Source organism: Parasteatoda tepidariorum, chromosome 4, assembly GCF_982258835.1.
Source record: "Parasteatoda tepidariorum strain Cologne lab strain chromosome 4, Ptep-v5.0, whole genome shotgun sequence".
In the NCBI taxonomy this organism is placed as follows: domain Eukaryota; kingdom Metazoa; phylum Arthropoda; class Arachnida; order Araneae; family Theridiidae; genus Parasteatoda; species Parasteatoda tepidariorum.
This window is the reverse complement of record NC_141758.1, coordinates 85,346,813-85,373,745: the sequence shown is the minus strand read 5'-3', so window position 1 is coordinate 85,373,745 and position 26,933 is coordinate 85,346,813. Positions and strand designations below refer to the sequence as shown.

Sequence of the window (26,933 nt, the reverse complement as noted above, 5' to 3'; positions counted from 1 at the left end):
AGTGATTCTAGAAATTTTCAGCAGTTATTTGAAAATTAAATAAAAATATTCATCATGACACCATCAACATGATAAAAATATATGTATATATAATTTGAAAAATGTGGGGGAGAATTTGACAGTGATTTCCATGATATTGTTCGGAATGCACTTGTGTAATCTTTCTTATAATGGTCACAAAAATAATATTTGAGCCAGGAATAATTTACTGAAACTATATGGTTTTGTTTTTTCATTTTTATAAAAATTAAAAATTTATTCTAGTTTGTTCATACAAAATATTTAAAATAGTGTATACATTGTTTCTCATATTGAATCTTTATTCTTATGGCCAGTGAAATATTTTTTTCGAAAATCTGAAGTAGCTTCAGGAACAGAGCCTTTCTCGACACAATTAACCTGAGAAGCAAAAATTTAAAAATTTAGTTAAAACATTTATCATATAGAGAGAAAAAAATAAAACACTACAACTTTAAAACAGCTATTCCACTATTATTAAGAGTCCATAAACAAGACAAACTTCTTTTTCTCAATTGAGGTATAAAAAAAAAGTGCAGTGTAGTAAAAACAGATACACCTATCAAAGATACAATTATCTTTCCTTTTTTTAACACTTGATGAACTGGTTTTTTTCCTTAACTTCCCATTTTCCCAATGAATTTAAAAAGATTTGGTTGATTTTAAAATTTTTGACAAGGGATTACATATATATATACTAGGGACCTAAGCCCCCTGTTTGCTACCGTTCACCAACCCCGATAATTGCTTCGCAATTACTGTCGTTTCTTCGTAAAAGAAATTTTGTTTGCTTGCGCTTGTGCCTCTACTTCCCACGTCCAAATATTACTATCTATTAGTATTATAAATATTTAAATCCATTGGTAAACAGAAGTAATTTTTCTAAGTAATCATTTTTAAAAATAACAATTTTATAACAATATATTGTTCAAACAAATTTGATGAGTTCGCTTACCAAATGGGCGTATATATTAAATATTACTTTTGCTTGCATCTTATTGCGCATGAAGCTGATCATTAAGTTATAAATCATTTAACAGATATCTTTAACAGTAATTTATTACAGTATATTAACGTTATTTGCACGACGGTTAATAAGATTTAACGACCTTTCTAACTAACTTAATCTGAAAATGTAGCGCAGAATTACATTATAATAATAATAAATACAACTATCCTCTTAGTTTTAAGCTCGAAAATCGAGTTAAAAACATAATAATAGCTAAACAGGAAAATAACTTTAAATTAGAGATACAAAACTCTTCATAGAAAAACAATATCTTCATGACTTATATTAGTTTTATGCTGATGACAACCAAAACAAAATGGAAATGAATGAGAAAAAACTGGATCCTACCACATGATTTCCCGGCCAATACAAATGCATGGACAACAATGTAAAACTGGTACACCATCATATACTCAAAACAAAATACAAATTTTATCAGAGTTCAAATATCTCAAAATCTGGCTTTTGAGATATTTGAACTCTGTTTTTACAGATATTTTGACACTGTAAAAAATAGATAGCACACCATTTTAGATCAGGAACTAGAAGTTTTTTCTTCAAATGCATCTGATTTTAATTACATCAACAAAAAAAATTTTTAAATTAACTTACATTTTCTTTTATTTTTTTCATGATGATGAGATAACGTGAGGAATGACCTGTTAGAGCTTGTTTACAGCTGCCAATTAATTCCAAACATGGATGGTGAGGAAGCTGTTTTTTGTCAAAACTGTAAACAAAAACGTTTTTATCATCATGTTCACAATATATATATCTGTATGTATGTATGTATTTTCTCAAAAAACACTTAGAGAATCATTTTACAAATTTAGAAATATTTAGGTTTTGAAATTCTTCATACTTTTCAATGAAAATAAAAGCTTTTGTATGTTTGAGAGGGCCCCAATAAATTACAAACAGAAAATAGTATTTTTATAACATCCTAGGCCAAAAATGATAGCAATAAATTTGTAATTTATAAAAATTATTTTGGTCTTTTATCCTACGTATGCAAGGGAAAAATTTAAAAAAATATATTTTCTTTATTTTGTAAAGAATCGTATTTAACAACTAATGAAATTAGATTTGAATATTTTAAAACTTTAAAAAGTTTTAAGTAGTTTTTGTAATTATAAAAGAATGCTCAAAATGATATGGGGTTTTCCACATATTTCTATTAAAAATAATGCTGGCATTTTTAAGGATTATCCCAGATTACATATCTGGTACTCTGGGGGATAAGCCGGGTCATGCTTTGACCTTCAAAGGTAATAGAGGCGATCAGACCACGTTCACTGGATTCATCAGTGGTCACATAAAGTGCATGAGGTATGAACAACAGCCAAAGATCTATGCCACCTGCAACAAATGTTTCTCCAGTACAGCCAGCCCGGCCCACCTCCTTAGCTGTGGGGATTTTGAAAAGGAGGATTTTCTGCGCGACCCGGTCTTGTTTTTTGATTTCCTGAGGGTGAATGGACTCATGGACCTGCTCTAGCTCCACTAGACCAGTGGGGATGAGGAACAACAGGATTATATCCCATAAAAGTATGCTTTTTTTCCTGTTTTTTTTTTTCCATATTAAATTCTGTCTTATGATACAAAGTAATATTTGTAGAAAACCCCTTATCATTTTGAGCTTTCTTTTAAAAAGTATGAAAACTACTTTGAAAATAGCTTGAAACTTCTTAAATTTTTAAGAAATTAAAAACCTAATTTCATTAGTTGTTAAATATGATTCACTACAAAATTTTTAAAAAAATTAATTTTTCCCACGCTTGCGCAGTACGAAAGAGCTATCTTAGATGCTCATATCTTAGCATTTTTTTTTTTTTCAAATTTTAAAAGAATAATTTTGTAATTAATTTTAAATTTCTCTAAAAATTTTGTTTAATTTTATTGAATATTTAGAAGTTATAACAAAAAAAGTAGTTTTTTTTTATAAAAATGTCAATGTTTCCATAAATATTTAAGCTAGGCTTACGAAATTTTGTGTAATTATTACATATAATAACCAAAATAACTGTCCCAAATTATAAATCTATTGCAACATTTTTCGACATAGGGTGTTCAAAAACATTATTTTCCGTTTGTAATTTATTGTATTATTGTCCCTCAAACCTGAACCTTCGCTGATATGTATGAGAAGTAGCATAATCAAAACAATTCTGAAGATACATCATTAGGTATTTCTGGAGAAATATGAAAAAAATTATTAGTATAGAAGAGTTTCCATTATTTTATCCATCCCCTGCGTAAATATATATATATAACCAGGGTTGGGTTTTTGCCGTCAAAAACTGGTTTTTGACATGACAGTGGTAAAAACCGTGTTTTACCGGTAAAAAACGTCAAAAATCTACTGTTTTCTTTAATTTATGGCATATAGCGGACAATATATTATTTTCACATAATTGCCTTTATAAATGAATGTTGTAAATGATTGCTATTGATTTTGCAACTATATACACGTATTCTTATAGAAGAATATACATTCATACAGAAATATTGTAATATACTTATTGAAAATAGTGATACTTACTTTTATCATTATAGCTTGATTTGCAAAGGATTCAAAATTTTGCACTTCTTAATTGTTAGAAATAAACAAACAAACAAAAAAGCTTGGAACTATTAATAAATTCAAGAACTAAAAAGAAGAATTTAAAATTTGGCATTTCTTAAATATTAGAAATAAGCTAAACAAAACTTTCAAAACTTGTAACTACTACCAAACTCTAAGTCTAGAATGACTTGACATTCTTCAGTAATGTAATATGCCACACAAAATGATGCTTGGAAATGTTGAAAATTTTGTTTAGTATCCTAATATGTTGATATAATCATGTTGAGAAAATGCAAGAATCTGTTCTTAAATATCTTTTAACAACTTTTTTCTAATTTTATTGCCCAAAAATGAATTAATTTTAAATTATAAGCAGTTAAACTCAAATAAAAATACAGTTTTACCAAAACTATGGGTTTTTGACAGAGGGTTTTTTGACATGACGGTAAAAACCGTCATGTGTCAAAAAATTGCCAACCCTGTATATAGCATGCAAAAAAGGAGCATTTGAAACATACCTCCAAAAAAAAAAAAGTGGAAGGAAGGAATATCTAAACAAAAATGATAAAAACAATTTCCAGATCTACATGTTCTCAATAACTATGCTGAATGATAAAAATATATTAAATGTTTTAATTAACATAACATGGGAAAAAGACTTTAAATTTGGAATAAAAAACTAAAACTTTTCTTTAAGTATAAAATATGAACTACAGTACAGAACCCGTTATCCGGAAATCAGAAAACCGGAAAACCAAAAAAACAGAACGAAATTCGATAAATTTTCCCGCCATTTTTTTAAAAAATGTTTTTTTTCCTCATAAGATTTTAGGATTTTTCTTTCTTTTTTGAAAGATGTTTACCTTACCATCATTTTGGAAATAATCATTAGTGTATTCCTTCATCATTTTTTCTTCTTTTTAAGATTATTTCCAAAAAAAAAAAAAACTTTTCTTTTGTTGGGTTTAACAATAAAAAAACGGCTTTTTGTAGCGATTCAGAAAACCGGAAAAATCAGTTAACCGGAATAGCGATGTTCCGGATAATCGGTTCCCTACTGTAGTAGTATCTTACTCTTCATTAAATGATGGCATCCAATACACCAACCGCCCATGAAGTTTCAGATATACTGAGCTGAAGTCAAGTAGATCCTCTATAATATCTTGCAAACTATATGAAACTTTGGACGGAATATGGTTCATTGCCCTGTATGTGTGAATTGAAAAGAAAAACATTTTAACTTTTTCAACAATGATTAATATATGCATTAGATATGTCAAATGAATTATTTATTAAATAAGTGAACTCATTACAAACTTTATTAACACAAAACATCTGGAAGAAATGTTTTGTGTTGGACCTTGTTTTACTTTTATTGTAGTCAATAAACAAAATAGGTAATGATAAATCTCGTCGAATATCGAATACAAATTAAAAAAGCAAGGATTTGTGCTTTAAATTGAAAATATAGCTATACAGTGGATAAAAATTTTAAGAATGGAATAAAAAAAATTATTATAAACATAACATTTGCTAAACTTATTTAAAAATTATTTATTTCTTAAATTTAAAAAGTAAATAATGAAGTAGATACAAATATAGAAATCGTGACTTTTTGCCATATTTTTCCAAACAATAAATAAAACCTGCATAGGATCATATGAAATAAAAATGATTATTTTAAAATTACTTTTGATAATTCACTGTTTGAATTAAAATTTATCTTTTTTTTCTCTCTCGTAACATCGAAGGAATTTGAAAAAGTCTCCTACCAATTTAATGAATGCATAGTTTATATCGTCAGAAAGTTCATTATGCTTTCTTTTATAATCAACAGAGGGCTCTGCTTTCTGCTCAACATTGCTCACTAGCCCTCAAAAATGCTAAAGCAATATTTTTCCCAGAGTGCTTCTCCTTCTTTTATCCTTTTTACATTTATTTAATAGTTAAGTTTTTCACATTGATATTTTTTGTTTATTTTAATATTTTTTTTTTAAAGGTTACCCTCTCTGCTTTTTATTGCTTACCAATCCTCAGAGTTTTACATTTTAATCACTCGAAATAAATTACAAAGTTAGACAAATTGTTGAACATCAGACATTCTAGCTATAAATAATAATACCCCTAGTAATAGTTTTTGCTAAACTGTATGACATGCGAGAAAAAAAAATCTTTGAATTTGATGAAAAATAACTCATCTAATAACTGCATCAATTTTATATCTGAATGAATTGTTATCATTTCTAAAAAATGTACAAGAGCTCATAGTGTTCCTCTAGCATTTTTTTCTACTTATGGCACTGAGAATATGGTAATGATTTTCTGAATCAGAGGTAACGGAGGCAATATTTTTTTTAAATATACAGAGACAATCAAAAGTATTCTAAAAATTTAGCATTTTCCTTTGTATTGTTTACTCAGTCTTTCATTCATAAAAATTTTTTATGTATTAATGAATAAGTTTCTTCATTATAAGAATTACGAAATTGACGGTTTGAACAGAACTTTTTTTTCATCAAAAAAGTCAAATAAATATGTAATAATTTTATTTGTGTTTTCTAAATAAAAGGGGAAAATGAATCTTCATAAAAATGCCAAATGGTGGAGCAAGATTTGCTAAATAGCGAAAATGTTTGGGAGGTCACAATAAGCTCCCACCCCAGCACCCCTCATCAGTTCCGCAAAAAATGTATCAAAAACTATTACCTACTGGAGAAGCTACATTCTTGCATTAAGAAAGTAATGCAAAAAAGTTTGTAGTGTGTAATATAAAGTAGGAATTTATATTAAATCATTTAAGTTTCAGGTTGCAAATTTTTAAAGAAATAATTTTCCAATGCACTGCGATAAAATAGAAGATATTTTAAATGAGCTCAGATAGTTTAAAATGTATAAAGTTAGTTGAAACTAAGTTTTAAACTGTTTTTTTTTTTTTTAAATTTATATTGAATTTAAAAATTTAATATGAGAGATAAACTAAAACTACAAATTTCATGTTTAAATTTTAAAAGAAATTTATTCACAAAACTCTTTTATTTAAACCATATTTGTATTTTTTAAGAAAATGTAATTGGTTTAAAAACCTTTAATATTTTATTAAGATAGTTTTTTTTTTCTGAGTTGATTCTATTTTATCAAAGTAATAAAAATAATTTTATTTTTAAAAATTAGTTATACTTGTGAAATTTCATTTTAGTCAAAAGAAATAATGAATTTAATTATGATATTGAGTTATTTTTCCAACTATGAGTTAACACTGCTTTATCATTAAAATGCTAGACAATTCAGACATCTAAACAAAGGCAGTCTTATCTTTTAAAGTGTTATTTACTATTTTCTATTCTATATAAAAGCATATAACCCAGTTATATAGATTTATTATCAATATTGTTCTTAGTTGTGCCATTCTAATATTGTTCCATGCTTTTAAATACATTTAAAATATTTAAATTTATTCAAATTAAAATAATAATGTGAAATTTTTCTTAAATTTTTAGAGATAAGTTTGTAAATACAAATATTGATTTAAATATAAGAGAAAAAACTATGAACATGTACCTCAACTGTTTATAGTTTAGTATAATAATTTTATTCATTCATTTATTTTACATAAAAAAAATACTAAGGAAGATAAACTTTATGAATGATAAATCTATCATTCTATACATATACCAACTAGGAGTGAAAAATATTTAATGTAAATAAAATTTATTTCAATAATTATTTGTTTGCATGATTTTGTTATATGCATTTTCATTTCATATGTCCTCATCAGACTAAAGTTTATTACTTTTAATTTATGAAAATATTTGTTTTTTTTTCCTTTGAGAACAATCGATGATATTTATTTACCTAACAAAAAATATTTAATAAATGAAATAAAATACATAAATCCTTGCTGAGAGTTACTCTATAATTTTAACATACAATTTTAGATGTAAAAAATTTGTTTCTTCCCCAGAGCAGTTTTTTCTCATAAGGAAAGAAGCTTCCCAACTTAATTTAATTTTAGAATACAAAAATACTATAACATTCAAGCTAGCATATATTTTATACGCCTTCAAAACCATACTAATATTAATCTATATTTCTTAATTCATTTGTAATAGTGAATAAAAACTCAAAAAATTTTACAGCAAATTTAACACATTGGACATTATTATACAGAAAGATATAACATCACAATTAAATATGGATCAAATAAAGAATTATGTACTATTCATATGCAGAAAAACTTTTGTATGATTAACTTTTTAAAATAAATTACATAAAACTCGAATAAATCTTTGCATTTCAAAAATTCCTTTTGCCAAAGCTTTCCTTATTTAGATGTTACTTTTAAAACTACAAATACTGGGAATTATGATTAGAAATTTGACTTTAAAGAAAATTAAACCATAACTGAGCTCAAATAAAGATAATTTTAAAAAAATAATGGTTTTTAATAATTTATATGTTCAGTTGAATGAATTTTTTTTCACAGTAAAGGATGAATTAAGTATTAAAAATGTAAGCAAATCTTAATTGTCTAAAATATACATAATTTTGTATATAAAAAAAATTTCAATAAAATTGATAAATACCCAGGTATTTTACATCTATATGTGTATACATAACAAGTTTTTCAGATTGTTAAAGAAAAATACTTACAGATGATCGGGAATTTTATAATCCTTTTCAGTACCTATTCTTTCAGTAGATTCTCTAATTCCATAAGGAGCTGCAAAAGTTTAAATTTTTAGTAATGTTTAGAAGACATAAGTAACTGATACAAGTAATCTTGGCATGGCATACAACTATGTTATGCCTCACTCAAAAAAAAATTACATCTCTATTATTAGGTTAATAAGTAACGAAACTTAACCTAGAAGTCAGGAATAACTGTTATAACCTCACAACAGTAATGAAAATGGCATATTATTTGCAGAAAATACATTATTTCTTAAGACAACAGAACAACCTTAGAGCAATACATGCATTTAAAGCTTCTACTTACGATCTGTTATAATTGCATCAAATAAAGAGGCTGTTCGCCACATCGGAAGGGATGTATCTGAAACAATTACATCTAAATACTGTGACTCGTAACCGTATTGCTTCATGTTGGCATAAATACTTTCATCTGGATCTCTCTTCTTTTGATTTAATCTGGATGGTTTAGCTATAAAAAAAGTGGAATTTTTTTATTTATTTCAAGTTTTAAAAAAAAAGTTTGATATAATTTATTTAAGAAATAAAATATTCAATTAGAAAATATGTGATTTATAAAACTATTAGTTATAAACATATTTATATTTTTCTCATTTTAAAATCTTTTTTAATCAAATAAGAAATATTAATATACGTCAATAAATTGTAAATAGTACAGTTGAAATTTTTGACAATCTCTGATAGAAAATACAATGGTAGAAATTCAAAGTCATTTTAAAAATTATTTTAATTAATAACACAACAAATTATCTATGTTACTCAATTAGAAAAAAAATACTGAAATAGCATATCATGAACAGGCATATTTTATGATACTGATGAGTTTTGACATGTTTTTATCACCATAAAGAAGGTTTTCTTTTGTTCAACAATTGAATTTTGATTAAAAAGGACATACTTAGTCTTAACTTTTAAATTTTTTTATCACTAATTGATCAAGCAAATATATCGCAAAAATTGATTACTGTAATTCAAAATTCATACATTGTAATATCGTATTAAAAAAAAAAATTTTTCTTTAAATCAAGGAGATTTTTGCAGCAATAACCATTGAAAAGGCAATCAATAAACAAAATCGACTTACACTGGAATCTATGCAAATTGAGCGCATTAAAACGTGATGATTCAAACTTGAAATTCAAAAATTTTTAAGGAAAAAAAAATTCATTGTCTTTAAGCTCTTGGGGGACACAGGTTGTCAACCCCATTAATACTAAAAAACATCGCTATAAGTACAAAGTCTCTCAATAGTTTCCTTTTCTTGAAAATATTTGCTTTGTTAGCCTTTTCAGGCAAAAAAAGTTACCATGGTCGACTCAGGCAGAAAATAGTCGCATTTTAGTCGCCAGCGGCAACCCTGATTTACTTAGACATGACTACTGATTTACATTGAAAAAATAAAATCAAAATACCAACAGACCTTTCCCGTGAAGCATCAAAAAATCAATATCTGTTCCAACAACATATCCACCAAAATGAGCAGCAGAGACTAAGAGACCCCCTGAAAATGAGAAAATCATTATAATAAATAAATCATTTGTTGTTAAAATAAAGGCACAAAATGCTTTAATAAGACGTCTAATAAAACAGCTTTAATATTTTAAAACCTTTAATATTAAAACCAACTCAGTATGGTGGGTTTTCTTTGCATACAATGACTAATATTGAAATTAAGTAGGCTGAATGCTGATCCGATAGCCCTTTTTAACAAGTGTGTCTAATTATTTAAAATTCCCCTTGAACGTAATGAGCAGTCAGCTTCTCCTGAGCAGCAGTCAACAAGTCGGAAAAATTAATATACAGTTGGACATTATGCCACAGATACAAAATAGTTAATATTTCAACAGAAAACATTAACTTGTGCACATTTTTAATATACAGTCAAACCCCGCTATAGTGAACCTTCAAGGAATCGAAATTTCGGTTCACTATAACCGGGAGCTCACTATATCCGTTACGCAGGCAATTTCACTAATGGTTCCCAAACTCCTCCCTTTTATCACACTATATTCATATAAATGACTGAAAAATTTTATGTAGCAACAAAAAATGCGTTATTTTTCATCACTCTTCGTCTTGCGCACAAATAAAAATTAGTAATCTTTAGCTGATGAGCAATCTTCAACATCAGATATGGAAACACTTCCCGACTCTCAGATAATTTTTCCTGAATTTCTGTTATTTCTTTTTAAACCTGTCTAACCTGCCATTTGAGCACATAAAAGTAGTTTCTATAGATGATTTTAAAAATCGGTGTATGTATTTATTTTGAAGCAGAAATTTCAAAATTATTACAAAGAAAATGGGGGGGGGAATCAGTCAAAGACATAAAAAAGTTCATTATATCCAACTTCCTCACTTTTTTGGTTCACTATATCCACTAAAAATAACATTATACGTGTATAGCAAGGCACGGGACCGAGCATTTCGTTCACTATATCCGGGAGTTCACTATAAGCCGCGTTCACTATAGCGGGGTTCGACTGTATGACATAAATCTGTGAAATCTATTAATATTCTTTGATTAAGTTAAAATTTTACATGATGTGAAATGAAACTGGTTTATTACAAAGAATTTTAAATCAAACATTCATAGCGCTACAAAATAAATAAAACTTGAATGTTCATTGGTATGGAAAAAAAATTTTGGTGTAAAAGTATGAAGCTGTGAAAGTTATAAATGAAATTTATGATTTTGTTTCTTGACACTTGGCTCTTATTAGAATATCTGCTAAACCTTTCTACACAATTTAGGATATTTTTAAAAAATTAATAGAAGGAAAAATAATTTTTTTTTTTTTGTATTTATTACCCAGAAAACTAAATTTAGAAAGTGTGAAAAATAAGTGTTAAATGAAACTTAAATTTATACTTACTTCAATTTAAATACAAATAAATATATATTTTATAACAAAGTAAAACTTTTTCTTTTGGAAAAAAAATAGTAAGTCTAATATTATGAGTCTTATTTAAAATTGCGTCCTGAAATAAAATTTGTGAATTATCTTTCTAAATGTTAAAACTTTTGTGTACATAAAGCATATTATTTAAAAATAAATACCAGTTCCAACAAAAGGATCCAAGATCAAATGCCCAGACTTGACACATGCAACATTTGCCATCACTAATGACAATAGTGGATCCATTGTAGTATTACCAATAAATTTTCTGGTTTTTAAATTGATCTTTTGGCTCACTGACCTCTGACCGTCAGCTATCTAGAATTAATTAAAATAAATGTAGAAACAAAAAACTGTGTAAAAATATAAATACAATATTTTACTTAAGCATCATTTAAAAATTTTTAGGAAATATTTTTTCAATAACGTCTAATCACAGTTAGAAATTATAATAAAAAAGTTATGTGTTAAGCCATTAGAAGTATACTAAAAATTCAAACATACTATATCATTTAGAAAGTATTAAAAAAACTAAACCTTTGCAATAAAAAAAAACTTGCATTAAATAAAGTTCCCATACTTTACGGAACCACTACTAAATAGTTTAGTTTCACAAAATAAAATATCTTAAATTAAAAACATATCATATTAAGTCATAAAAAATGCAGAATTCAATAAAAATACCAAACTTTTAAAAAAATTTCATACGTTAAAGAACTACATTTTTATAATTTAAAAACAATCAAATCGAAACCTACTAAAATATTAATGTTCAAAACTATTAAGTGTCTGTAGAAAGGCAAAGCACAAAAATCACTTTTTAAAACTATGAATTAATTTTAACGAAACATTAAAAAAAAATTTAAAAGCAATCTTATACTTTTTTTTTTTCACATTCTTAGAATTAAAGTAAAAGACCCCTTTGAAAATTAAAACATGAAAAATTTCAGAGAGCTTGAGAAATATGTTATAAGTTGTAGAATAGAAAAGATTTATATATACTCTAAAAATAATGTATAGTAACAAAAAACAATTAAATATCACATTGATTCAGTATAAAAAAAATAAACTTTAAAAGTAAAAAAAAAAATAGCTGCCTGTCTTTAAGACCATTGAACCTGGTGCTTATGCATCATAAATGGTTCACTCAATGTTTAACATTTAGAGTATATTTCAATGACATAAAATTTTTTGATAACATTTTTTAAAATACAATTTACTTTTAATTATTTTGCTTAAACATTCGAATCAAATTTAAAAAGCAATTACAGAACTACTTTATGTGCGTAATTTAACTGAACCAGTGAATAAAAATATCATACAAGGAAAGAAACAAAAAAAGCTTATTTAGCTGATTATTTTAATTTGTTTTTTACAGATATTTAATTTGGCTGAAATGTTTATGGTTTAAAAATATATTAGATCACGATTACTTAAATATTGCATTTTTAGCTGCTTATAAAAGTGAACAGTGACTTTTTTGTTAGCATATTTTTGCTTGATTATTGAAATTTAATTGTTGCTTCTGCAATCGCAAAAAAATTTTATCTCTCATAGTCTAAATCCTGCTTTGGAATGCTTCAGACCACAGACTAATTAAATTTGAGTGATATTAATCAAATTTAATTAGTCTGTGGTTCTTTATAATGCATGCACATAATTCACAATAATTTAAGAGAAAGAGCAATTTTTAATGGAACATCATTTTCTTGCAAATTTAAGATTTTTCTGTTTTAGAGGTCTCGGACCAGTCGGCAAATTAAATTTAAATGATTTTATTAATGATCTCTGATTCTTTACAATGCAAGCATAAAAACAATAATTTAGAAAAAAACATATATTTTTCAAAAAACTGAAAATTTTTCAAACCTGGTCTTAATTTGTTTTAAAGATGAATAGACTATAATAATTTAAGATATAACCCAGGGAAAAAAACTGTTTTTTAAATGTAAACATAATGTTTGAGGAAAATAATAATATAGGAAACATTAAAAGAAAAAAAAATTAAAAAATCATAAAAAAAATAATAAGTTTCCCACATAAATAACTTTTACATGAACTTAATAATTATTCATACTTATGTTAGCATTAACAATCAGATGTAAGTTAACTTTAATAAAATTATTTACACAAATACAAATCGAAATTTTACTGATTATTAAATATACTGACCCATCTTCCAAAAAATAATCTATAAGGCAATTCAGGAGCATGATTTCTATCTGTACCATAATATTCCATAAAAAGAAAACTATGATCCGGATTGTTAAGTTTTATGGGACCTTCCAATTCCAGAAATTCTAATTCCTACAAAAGATTTTATAAAGAAATACATTATTTCACAAAACTTTTACATTAAAAATAGACAAATAAAAAATTTAAATTTAAATAAAATTCTTTATTATTTGAAGAAACTAATTATAAAGTTCAATTTGGTTAAATACAAGGGCTATTTTTTTTCAAGATCCGATTGGTCGCTAAGAAAAAATGACAGTCAGAATCAAGAAAATTTTATATGGAACAATGTGATACAACATTAAGCTACTTTTCTGCATAATCGCTGTTCTGATTCATGCATTTGTCATAACATGGTATCAATTTATCAATACCTTCATCATAGAAAGCAGCCGCCTGTGTTTTCAGCAAATTCTTTAAGCTGGTTTGCAGCTCGTTGTCTGTGGCGAAAGTTTGTCCTCCAAGCCAACGTTTCTTCAGTTTAGTAATGGACCCATGTCTCATCTCCTGCGACAATTTTGTCCAAAAACTCATCTCTGTCATGATGGTAGAGCTGAAGGAAGGTTAATGCGACGCCCATTCGTTGAGTTTTGTGATGGTCAGACCGCATCTTGGGAACCCTTCTTGCGCATAGTTTGCGGTACTCGAGTATTTCACTCAAATTGGTATACAGAGCTGACTGAGAAATTTTCGGAATCAATTCACTCAACTTAGAAATTGTGAACCGACGATTTCCGCGAATCCACGGACTGAACAAGATCATCGGTTGACACCGACTTCCTTTCCTGGCAACCTGCATCATGAACATCTGTGGGTCCAGCATTAAAGTTCCTGCACCATTTCCGCACATTGCTATCACTCATGAACGTTTCTCCGTACACTTTACTCATTCATCTATGAATTTCAGCTGCATTGCTTCCTTCAGCATGCAGAAATCGAATGACTGAACGCAATTCACATTTGGCGGGAGACTCCATTTTTCAAAGCATGTTTATGTGCTCTATACGTATTCAAAAATGACAACCGCTAATCCATTCTGTCCCCTGGCCAGCTACGGACACAGCGCAAAGACGTCTGTACACAGACCTAGCGGATTTTCCCCTAACTTTTCCTTTAGCGACCAATCGGACCTTGAAAAAAAAATAACCCTCGTAGGTCTAGAGTAATGTGTATACTAATAAAATTATAAAAGCTTTAGATATTTAGCGGGGGAGAATTAATAACTTCAACCTTATTTAATAAAATTTCATTCAAATAAAGCAAATGAAAAGCTTCTTATCTACCAAAGAATCAACACAACTGAAAAAATTCCAAATTGATAGAAAAGATCTAGAGTAATATTCACATTTATTAGTATTTTAAAAGATGTAGATTAAAATCTTCTTTTGAAAAAAATTCATTAAAATAAAGTAATTGAAATAAAGATTTTTATCTACCAAATAAACCACAAAATGCAAAAAGTTATTAAACTAAACTAACTTGGAATGAATTTTTTTTCAGAAGAAGTTAAAGGTTTACATTTTTTTAGTTTAATAACTGGAGTTTAGTTTAATAAACTAGAGTACTGTGCATGTATTGGTAATAAAAGAGCTATAAATTTCAAAAAAAAATTTATGTCTTCAAGCTGTCCAAATAAAACTCTATTAAACAAAAAACTCCAATACTGTTTCTTTAACTGCCAAAGAAAGAAAAAAAAATTAAGAAATACAGTTTAATTTAATAAGTTTAGAATAATATGTGTTGAATTGTAATTATGATTTTACAAACAGTATCTTATTAATGATATATTTAACAAGATGACAAAAAAATAAAAGTTTCAATTTAAAAAAGAAAAAATTATAAAAATGCAGTTTTAATTTTTTTTTCAATTATCATACACCTCAAAATATTTGTTTTTCAAAATCACAAAGAAAACTGCTACATAAAGAAATCAATAGCTTTTTAAATATCCAAAATATTTTTAAAAATAAATAATTGAAAACCTATCCATTCTGAGATTCGTTTGAATACATACTGAGCTAGTGTTAAATGTGCAAGTTCAAGATGTTTGAAAGTAATAGAAGCATTAAATAGCTTGTAAGATAGCATTAAAACTGAATCTTACATCAATACGAAGAACTTTGTAATCCTTGGACATTTTCTTACCGAAAGATTCCACTGAAATCTTAAAAGATACATTTTTATCACAGTATGGGGCCTAGAATAGATAAAAAAAAAATCTATATAATAAATGAGTAACACAAAAGCACAAAATGAGAATGAAGCAACGTTCATATCAACAAAATTTTGATGTTTTTGTATAAATTTGTTTCATTAGTATTCTCTAAAATTTAAATTTTTTAAAAATAATAGATGATTAATAAATTTTATTTATTTTTAGTAACTAGTTGATCAATAAAATATAAAACTTAATTAACATTTCTTTTTTTTATATATATGCACATTTATATCCTTTTTTTTTTCTATAAAAATTTGCAATAAAAAAATCCTCCTTCTTAAGTATTTCAAAACATTGGAAAGGCAGAAGAGTTTGCAAAAGGATTTCTATGGTTTTCTATTATTATATCTTAAGCAAAATTTAAATCACAATGGATACAGATATGTGTTCTAATATACATTTCAAAATTTTCAAAATAGCAATACATCAGTTATAATACATAGTATATATTATTTTTAAGATAGAAATTAATTTTCGGTATTCTTAATTCAGCATTAACAGAATTGAGAGTATATTAAATGATTATACAGTCGAATCCCACTATAATGAACTGGAGATATAGCAAACTATCAGTTGCTGTTAACTTTTTTAGTGGTCTCCTCTGAACTCATATTTAGACGTTATTTTATATGCTTATAGTGGACAGCTGAAAAGTTGGTAGTTCATTATAGTGGACTCTAATTTCATTTCCTCAATTTCTTTTTCATTTCTCCAACTTTAAGTTTTCAGGAGTTGCAATAGCAAATAATGATATTTCCTTACAGTATGTCAAATTTTACTTTTTCCAGCTCTTCACTTTTAAACTAAGGAAATAAATTGCTAAATAGCACAACCCTTTTCTTGCTCAATCGTTCTGCTGCTGAAAAGGGGTAAGAAATTTAAGCAACTGTTATATTGGAAGTGAAATTTGCGTTAAAGGTCCTGAATTTTTTTTTCTTCTTTTTACTGGAAAAAATGAGGACTAGAAAATACTAGACTTTTCACTAATTGCTATAAAAATCAGTAAACTCAACTTAAAATGAATTGTAGTGAATTGAAAAATATTACTTTCTTACACAGAACGTTAAAAGATGAAATGTTAATTAATATTTTTAATATTTGATTTGTTATTTAATCAGTTAATAATTTATGAACAAATTATGTACTACCATAATCACTATTTTCAACATTATTATTGCCATGTTCCAAAAATATAATTTTTCAAAGAAATTGAATATAGTGAACTACCGTTTATAGGGGATTTATTGTTGAGTTTGGACAGAGTTAACTACAATGGGATTCGACTGTAAAACCATAATGAACAATATTTCACAAAACCAGATGTCACTGAACTTTAAGAATGATTGAGACTACATTCATTAAAATTTTTATAATTTGTTTGAACTTACAATGAAAGACTTTGGAATTGATTTTAAATTAGTGTGCAATTCATTCAATGTTTTACTTTTTGCCCACAATTCATAAGCTGACCTATAATGAATTGAAAAAAATAGATAAATAAATAAGTAAATATAAAATCAAGCAAATAAATTCATACATAAATAATATTTCTCCATTTTATATACTTTAATGCAAACCACAGTGACATATTAACAGTTTTCTAAAATGTAATACATAATTACCTAATTAAAACAGTTCTGGACATAATTTTCAATACATCTTCTTTTGATGAAAAATTTACCAACAAAAAAGGCTACAAATAAAAATGAAAAAAAAATCAACAATTTTGAAAACATGTTTAAAACAATAATGATCTGAAAACAAATTTTATTTTTTTTTAAATCTCTCATGAGGTAAAAAAAATATTACAAGAAAATTTTTATTTACAAATAATTAGCAATATTTTTTCAAAAAGTAAAATTAAAGCAATGTTGGCCAACCATTTAGAATGAAAATTTGAAGTAGAAATTAAAGATAAAATTTAGTTAACTTTATTTAAGTAGCATTTTTGCAAACTCTTAAGAAAAAAAAAATTGGAAAAATAACTTTACTCAAAAATGATCACATAAGATCCTTGGTAGGCATAACTATCACCAAGATAATTTCTTGGTATTTATTTGTTGATTCATTTAAATTTGGCAAATGAAAAAGTTGCCTTTTTTTTAACATTGTTTAGAAGCATGGCAATATAATCTACCACTTTTAGAAGCTCTATGTAAATAACACAATAGTTTTAAAGATTTCAAATTGTTTATAAAAAAAAATGTTGTCCAAAAATTAAACATGCAATTAATAAATCATGCAATGCTAAGATGAAAATGTATTACAAGACCTACATAAGTTACAGATTTTTAATTATTAAAATAGGACCGTTTGCAATTTTTTTTCCTGGATATATCTAGACACACATTTGCTTGCTAAACACAAAATAATAACACAAAATATTTTTTTTTGCTTACTTGTTTTATTTAACGCATCTTAGATACTTTATCACTGATTTCAATTCTACAATTGCCAAGATAAAGTTTTTTTTTTTTCAAACTAACACTTTTAGTTAAGTACAAGTTTAAAAATGTTATACATAGCAGGGGGTTGTATAAATGGCAGTTGGAGAAATGACGCCAGACACCACTAGTGGCACTTCCTTATTATGAAGTGTTTTTTCATGTGCTTTAAAACAGGTCATAATAGAGGAACACCCCTAGTCACAGACAACATTTCCAGGCATGGATTCCTATGCAATTTTTGTTGCAACAGCGCCCCCTGTTGTATATAATACTTTTTTTAAACTTGTACATTTCATCAACAAATAGACTAAAAATGTCATTTGAAATAAAAATCTGAAGCAAAACTTATTTCAGGCTTAAAGTCTTGAAATCTGAATTAGGCCAGATCAAGTATTTGTGTAAAGGCTACAAAAAATTTGTTTAATCAAGTACTCAGGGATGAGAGTAGTCAGAAAGTAAAAAAGAGGAAATCCAAGAATATATATATATATATATATATATATATATATATATATATATATATATATATATATATAAACAAAAATTTGACAAAAAAAGTGCGATTTTTAAACTTGTAAACCATGTGATTATAAATCCCGATATGAGGCTTTTAAATCACGTGAATATGAAACTCTACATCGAATTTAAAAAATACGAGTCATAATGTACGATATTTAAAAAGCATAAATAAGAATTGCAATGCGCAACTTTTAAATCAGGTAAATACGAAAATCGATGATTGATATTAAAATCGCGTGAATAAAAATCGAGATATTTGCAGAGTCTGGACTTGGGATTTCTAAAAGGCTTGTTTGAATTGTTTTTTGTTTACACAATAAATAAAAATTTAAGATGCTCTTTCAATTAATCAATAAGATTAATTGAAAGAGCAGCCGACCAGTCTGTGTAGGGGGCAGGGAACTGTCCTTGCATCAGAAAGGTTCTGGGTTCGAATCCCGGGCAAGGCATGGATGTTTCTTTCCCTCTATCTGTGTTCTATGTCCTTTCTCCTTTGTGTGTGAATGTGACCCGCCCTATAAACGGGTTGTGGTAGTGTGACCTGGGCGACGCTGTTCCACCGCCGTGGCTTTGCCACAGGTGCCCACTGGGTAACGAAAAGAGAATTAGCAGTTCTGGCACTTTCTGTGGCCAATGGACAATAGCTCCAAGTGCCCGCCATTAAAAAAAATAAAAAAAATTAAAAAAAAATTGAAAGAGCAAATAAATATTTTCACCGCAAATCCACCTCTATTTTTTTTTTCACTTTTTTGTTTGCTTTCACTCCAGAATACAAGAAGCAGCAACGTCTAAATTACGAAAATACGAGCTATCTCGCCGACGGATAAAAAATACGGAAAATCTTATTTTCTGTGCGTGAAATTGGAGAAAATAGCTAATATAAGTAAACATGCGGAAGGGTTAGCAGCTAGGACGTAGTTTGAATTTTCTGTTTTTCTTTGAAAACCGCAAGTAAATATTAATTATTTGACTTCAACGACTGAATTTAAAAAAAAAAAACGGGATATTTATAAATAAAAAAAAAATTTAAAAAAAGGAAACTTTTAAAGAATCTGAGTTTTTGATAAAAAGGCTGAAATTCGAGAGATAAAAGCGAAAAAAATCTCATTCCTGTATGAAGGTCAACCAGTTTTATCCCAAGGAAATGATTTTTAGAGAAACTTCAGAGGGAGGAATGAGGACTTCAATAATTTCGCTCCGCGGAGAATTAAATTCCTCATAAAATATTTTAACTAGTGCAAAAAAAAATTTCAGCGGAAATTAGCGGGAAAAATTGAAAAATCTGAGAAAAAGCGGAAATCCGCGGAAGAATCTCATCCCTGAGTACTTAATTAAAACTAGGTATAATACTGTGACATGTCTACATAATGAATTTTTAAGGAATTTGTTAATTATTAAGTATAAAATTCATCTTCATTGTTTACTCTTTCCTTCTGAAATGGTTTGATTAAGTACAGTACAGAACCTGTTATCCGGAAATCAGAAAACCGGAAAACCAAAACACCCGAACCAAATTCGATACATTCTCCCGGCACTTTTTTTTAAAAAATGTGTTTATCCTCATGAGATTTCAGGATTTTGCGTTCTTTTTTGAAAGATGTTTACTTTACCATCATTTTGGAAATAATCATTAGTGTATTACTTCATCGTTTTTTCTTCTTTTTAAGATTATTTCCAAATATTTGTTCTTTTTTTAGTTCGGTTTAACAATAAAAAAAATGGTTTTTTGTAGCGATTCAGAAAAACGGAAAAATCAGTCATCCGGAATAGCGATGGTCCCGATCGTTCCGGATAATCGGTTCCCTACTGTATTTTTATATTTATGCGTAAGTGATCATGAGAATGTGCCAATACTTGCTGATTAAAAAGACGGGAAAAGGCACCAACATTTTGTAACAACAGAACAAATCAAGTCACCACACAAGTATATTTTGATTAAATTATTTGCAGAAAATTAATTGATTTTGTTTACAATGTCAAATAAGTTACTCAAGAACAAAGGTTCAAAATATAAAATCTCGTAAGCCTTATATCCTTTAAGCCTTAACATAAGAAACTATAACTAATAAATTTCTACTACTTCAATACAAATATTTCATTACTTTATATTTATGATAAAACTGCCTATAAATGAAAAATAAATATTTAAATGATATAATTAAAAAAGAAATTAGGTAATTGACAATGAAATTATACAAAATAAAGTTAAAATTACAATATTTTTAATAAAATATTGCTACAAACTAAGCATTAAGAAAGCTTTAAAAGAAAAAAACATATATAATTGCACAAATCAGAAAAATAAATTTCAATTTGTGAATTTATTCGCTCATGACGTTTCAATATTAGTGTTCAGTTAGTATTTTAGTATCTACATGCATGGTTAATTAAAAATAAAACTATATATAAAACTTACATCATTAATAGAAGGTTCTTCTATCCATTCATGTTTGATGTTGAAGCTTTTCATTATAGCATACAATTCCTAGAATAAAAATATTAAATAAAAATAATAACTGCATAGAGAAGAACTTCACATGACAGCTGCATATGACATAAACAGCTACACATAAGTTCACATGAATTCCTCTGTAAATCAAAAATGACACTTTTTCTGTTTTATTTTAAAAACTAGTTTTTCTTTTCCCTTTTTTAAAATTAATGTGATATGTTGACTCAATGCAACAAGATTAGAGTCTTTATTTTTAGTTGATCTGAGGATCAACTAAATTAACCTTTTGCTTGTGACGCTTAGTATGATTACACCTAATATTCTGTTCACTATCAGCAGGAAGTAAAATGATTAAATTGCTTCTATTGTTACTCCTAACTTTAAATTTGTTTTGAATTAGCTTTAATTTGTATACCTACCTCATGTATTACCTTCGGTCATATCACTAAATTTACAGTAACATCTGACAAACACATTTGTATTCTTTTAATATATTATTGTTAAATGTCATGTATCTAAATGTGCTGTGTCGCCATGTAAAATAGCTCGCCAATTTGGCGAGCACTTCTTAATGTTTGTTCTTTTTTGTTCCTTTTGTGTTAGTGTTTGTTCCTTTTTCGTTGAGGATGCTCTATAGTGAGCATCCAATAATAAAAAATTTGGATATCAACTAAAAATAATCGTTCAAATTTAGTCTACTCTTAAATCGTCGTAAACAATTGTTAAATGTTTTATTTCAAGATAACAATTAAGTGCATCAATATTATACGATATGTTTTAAGCAAAGTTTTAATTGTTTTTGATTATGCAAAATATACTTTAACGTTCCAAGTGTTAATGCTAGAATTTTTTTTTTCTTAACTTTTAGATGCAGTGTTTCCTGCAAAAAGAATAATAAAATAATAAATAGATTAAATTATTTTCATTGCATTGATTTGGAAAATACCGTATGGCGGGGAAATTCCTGTAAAAGTTTACCTAGGGGCTCAATACTTGGAATGTTAAGAATCTTTTGATTTCTTTTTGTGGTAAGAACTATTGACCCCTGAAACATTGGAAGGATTTTTTTCCCAACTTTTCTTTCCACAAACTTAACTTCTTTAAAGAGAATTTTTTTTTTTTTTTTTTTTTTTTTGCATTTTAAAAAAACTTTGAAAATAAGAAAATTTTGGTGCCCCTCTTCCATTGTCAGCAAAAATGAGTAAAATTTAAATCCCCTCTCCCTTCTTAGGTGTTTACATTACTTTGAATGACCCCTCGGAATCACAAATTAACATTTATGTCAGAAAAAAAAACATTAAAACTTAACAATTCACAAATAAGAAAGGCGAGGTTAAGTGCATCAAATCAAGGAGATTGTGACCCTTATGCAACAAATTCAATCAAACTACTGGTTTCCGTTCGATTTATTCGAAAAAAATGTCTGTTACCTGATTCAACTGTAACGTTATGGACATTTATTGTCACATGACCAGCATGATAGCTTGACTTCAAAGGCAAAGTTCAACAGAACTATTTTTGATGAATCATGAACAAAATATTCTCCATTTAATGGCAGTAGAGAGAAATCATGGGCGTAAGATGATAAAAACGTGGTTGAATGTTACAAACACTCTGTGACAATTTTATGTAAATAATACGCTGATATATGTATTCATAGTAGCTTAAAACGTTTAATAAAAAGAATCTTAAAGAAAACTCATCCTCATTGTATCCAAAATTGTTAAATTATTATAAATTCTTTAATTATTCTAATTCAAACTAACTATTCAATTCTATTTTTAAAAAAATATTTTTTCAAATAATGTTATTAATACTTTGAAACATTAAAAACATTTAAGTAATATTGTAGATGTAAGTAAGTATAATACAGTAAGATTACAGACAAACAAGTTTTAAACTTATTGATCAGACGCTAATTTGAAAGTCAAGAGTTACAAATTTTCTTCCTACTCAAAATTGAGAAAACGTGCGTGAATTTTTCTCATTGGCGGAAAAAGAATATAGCTCAAGTGACCTGCTGAAAGAGATTAATTTCCTCATCAGACAACCATTTAACTTCGATAGTGACCTAATGTTACAGTTGAATTAGGGAACCGGTCATCATCGAATAGAGATCGAACGGGTTCGAAGAAAACGAATCTAAGAAGCGTGTTTCAGTTGCATATAGGTGAAAGAGAGAGTAAAAGGTATAATCAATAGAAACACCTTTACATTTTATTCGGCAATCAAATCGATTTTAAATCTGCCTTCTTCAATAGTGATTTGTCAAATTATAACACTTCGGTTTCTTCATTGTTTAAATATGAAATTCCAATTACTGATATATGCATTTTTCTTTCTTCAATGATAACAAGAATTATAGAAATAAAAAGGAAAACTTTGTGACAATACTAATCTCAACTATGAAAATGAGAAGAAGAAAAAAAGAAACACTTAAGATTTAAGTTAAATAAATTATAATTTAATTAAATACTTGAAAGAAATTTAGTTTATGCTGAAACAATATAATTCTCAAAACCCTTTTTTCTAGAATACTAGTTTTCATAATAACATATATCAAAAGAAGAATTTCAGCATTAGAAACTAAGCATAACTAACAAAATATTTAAAAACTAAGCTTAACTTACAAGATAATATGCAAGCATAAAACAAATTTCAATACATACCGCTAATCTAAAATTCTCCAAATCGTGGGCATACCATAGAAGGAAGCTTCTCCCAAAGTTTAGAACCTTGGACATACCTAAGTAGATCTTTAATCAATCTAGTATAAAAATTAAAAAAGAGAAAATAATAACACGATAATTTTAATAAATAATTGTATTAAAAATTCATATGAAATATAAACAAAAAACTTTCTCAAATATTATACATCGTAATTCCTCAAAAGCAGCGGCTATTGGCACAATAAACAAAGAATAATTTTAAAAAATGGCTAATTAACAACAGGTTCTTTCTAAATCTCTCTTATATTATTAACATATGCAACACATATACTATTAAAAAATGCAGCATATTTAGACCCTAGACAGTGTTTCCTTTACGAAAAAAAATTGGAAGAGAATTTCTCACCCTTTCTCAAAAACAGGGTGAGATTTCAAAAAGTTAAGTGAGATTTCTAAAAATTAAAAAAACACGAATAGACTTGAAAAAAAGTATTTCTTTAAGTATAATACATTTTTAACATCTTCTAAAGCATTGAATATTTTTGCTGCATTATCATATGGAAAAAGTTCTATATCTACTTTTTCATCAGCTATTCTCATTAGGCTGCTCGAATGCTTATCAGTCAATCTGTTACGATATTTTGTCTAAATACGGTTTTAGGTGCTAAATGCCCTAGCAACAGATGCTGAACTATTCGAAATTACTAAGTAAATTTGTAGCATTGTGCACACACTTTCCTATCCTCTACATCTGCCAGCATAGGCTTTTCAATTATTTCTGCTATAGAATAATGAAGTTATTTCCATGCTCATACTTCATGGTAGGTCTTCCAGCATAGTTTTCACAGCCTTCAACTTTTACAAATTGCAGTAAATTGTCAATGTTTTAAATAACTTATTATAAAGGACTAATTTTTTTTCTCAACTGATTTTTTATTTATCTAAAGAATATCCGTATTTGTTTCGTTTTGACCGTTTCTATCGACATTTGTTTCATTTTCATTTGTTCCTTATGGAGTAGAAAATGTGCCTTAACAAGGTATTTGTCCATCTTACATTCATGCACAAAAAATTTAAACGTCTTACATGAAGAAACCTTACCCACGGTGAACATGTGGTTGCAGAGAAATGTGTTTTGAAAGGGGTTCGGGGGGGGGTTCCGCTGTTCGCACTGGTTCTGAACAATATTGGTAAATAGGAAAGCTAGATAATAAGGACCAATGTTGAAAATAATGAAAGATCAAGGAAGAAAAGTGAAATGGATTTTATTTAAAATGGCAGAAGACGAAATTTTTTTCCAAAATTCACGAGATTTGAAATTTTGAAATTGATCAATAGAGTGCGAGAACTTCTCGCGTTAATTATTTTTTAATGCGAGAAAAGAAAAAAATTTGCAAGGTTCTCGCACTGTAGTGAAAACACTGCTAGATTACTGAGTTTAAATCAGTGTTCTTTTGTTGTAGATAATCATTAGTCTCACAAATTATGAATTAAAAATATGCTAATATTTAAATTTCTTTTATTTATATCAAACACCTTAAATAAAAATTCTAATTATAAAGTATAATATCAAATGATTGTATTTCAAAATAAATAATACATTGGTTTTAAATCCATACTTATCGAGCAAAGAACTCACAAGCAATTCTCAACCATTTACAAATATTGTATTTGCAGTCTTTAAAAGCATGCAACTCACCTAAATGAATTCAACAGTTTTAATTCTATGAAATCAACACAGTTTGTGTCATTTGCAACAGCCAGTCTAATGTTTCTATATTTAAAAAATTGGAGCAAGTAAAATCCTCACCCAAGAGTTATATTCACGAAAATTATTAGGACAGCTCAAAATTTTTTAATTGGATTACTTTTAAAATTTGAAAATACAACACATTTAAATGGTGGAATTGCATCTAAATAAATATTTCTTTATATTTAAAATTTACAAAATTTTAAAAAGAGAGTAAGAGACTTTTACAGTAGATATTCCTCAAATATTAAACAAATATAGTGCAAAAGCAACTTTCTACAACTTCTTCAACTAAAATCAAATTATATTACAATCCTAGATTCTTCTAAATCTAGATATTCTTTGCTGAACGAGTGGGATTCCTCGTATAGCTCTAATAATGAGAGACTGGAAATTATAATCATAGATTCCAACTTGTAGGATCAATTGAGATTTTTACAGAAAGATCCTAAATTCATGATTAAAGCACAACATTCAAGAAAATAGATCCGATCCATAATATAAAAATGCTTAAATAATTGAGCTTTCATTATGACTAAAACATTTTATTTTTAATTATTCCATTTAATATTGTAACCTTATTAAGCAAAATTACATTAAAACATATTACATTACACATTATTACATAATATTACATTATATAAATATTGATACAACGGAGAAACATTTTCTAAACGACCATTCAAGTTAGTAGCTGCATATAACTTATGCTGTTGGCAAATTTTTACTAAAATGTAGATACTAATTTATATATTTGTTTTCGAAATCAATAAAAATTAAGAGTCCTTCATTATGAACTTGATTGTTTCTGTTTTATTCATTTTGTTATGTAAGTTATTAATTTTAGAAGATAGTCTTGTTTATCTTTAGTAGAAAAAAAATCATCAATTATGTCTTCAATATTAATAGCAGCTGCAACAACTTACACAAAAAATATAATAACTTAATAAAAAACAAAATAAAAACTTACAAAGTAATTCTATTAATTAAAAAATAATCGTAGAAAAAATACAACTTCATATAATACGCGACAAGTACGAGATAAAACAGTCATACCTTCAATAACATATGATCAGTTCAGCTTTTTTAAAAAAGGAACAAAGATTAATTAGACACGAATCTTCTTTAACAATTTATCCATGTTAACGATGTTTGTTTTCACTTATTATTTTAAAAAACACTCGCAACTACCCATTTCTGCTAAGACTATTACTTGCTTAAATTAATCCGCACGTATTGAAATTTGTAGAAAATAGGAAAGTAAAAAAAGAAGCGTATAATACTTTATTTTTTGGCAACGCTGAAAAGGTTACCTTTTTTTATTGGTTTAAAATCTCTAAAAATCAGAACAAAATATTTTTAATCAGGGAAATCTGGAATATCAGGATAACTACGAAACCTGTATATTAAAAAATGCATTGTATAATGTTTACCTGAAAT

At 27.2% G+C, this 26,933-nt stretch overlaps 1 protein-coding gene across 3 annotated transcripts; it reads right to left on the bottom strand.

The window, feature by feature from the left end:
- Window positions 1-222: 222 nt before the first annotated feature.
- Window positions 223-26,733, bottom strand: LOC107455179 (tRNA (guanine(10)-N(2))-methyltransferase TRMT11). 3 transcript variants are annotated; one of them, XM_043050039.3, is made up of 14 exons: window positions 26,550-26,733; window positions 23,744-23,841; window positions 21,039-21,107; window positions 17,279-17,349; window positions 17,045-17,126; window positions 15,543-15,635; window positions 13,376-13,510; window positions 11,365-11,521; window positions 9,724-9,804; window positions 8,590-8,754; window positions 8,244-8,313; window positions 4,668-4,799; window positions 1,640-1,757; window positions 223-399 (listed from the first exon to the last, which is right to left on the bottom strand). In XM_043050039.3, the coding sequence occupies exons 2-14, from the start codon at window positions 23,816-23,818 to the stop codon at window positions 307-309; spliced, it is 1,341 nt and encodes a 446-aa protein (XP_042905973.1). In that variant the 5' UTR covers window positions 23,819-23,841; window positions 26,550-26,733; the 3' UTR covers window positions 223-306. The 3 variants fall into 3 exon arrangements, with proteins under 3 accessions (XP_042905973.1, XP_042905974.1, XP_087017654.1); XM_043050040.3 differs by having other exon boundaries at window positions 26,464-26,698; XM_087161528.1 differs by lacking the exon at window positions 26,550-26,733 and adding an exon at window positions 25,443-25,512.
- Window positions 26,734-26,933: the final 200 nt, after the last annotated feature.

Bases quoted from the DNA above. Each gene is read 5' to 3' on its own strand.
- LOC107455179 (XM_043050039.3), bottom strand. From the start codon at position 23,818: ATGTCCAAGGTTCTAAACTTTGGGAGAAGCTTCCTTCTATGGTATGCC. The intron at 13,511-15,542 runs GTAAGATTCAGT...AATCTTTTGTAG, and splicing joins ACAAAGTTCTTCGTATTGAT to GAATTAGAATTTCTGGAATT. The intron at 11,522-13,375 runs GTCAGTATATTT...AATTAATTCTAG, and splicing joins GATTATTTTTTGGAAGATGG to ATAGCTGACGGTCAGAGGTC.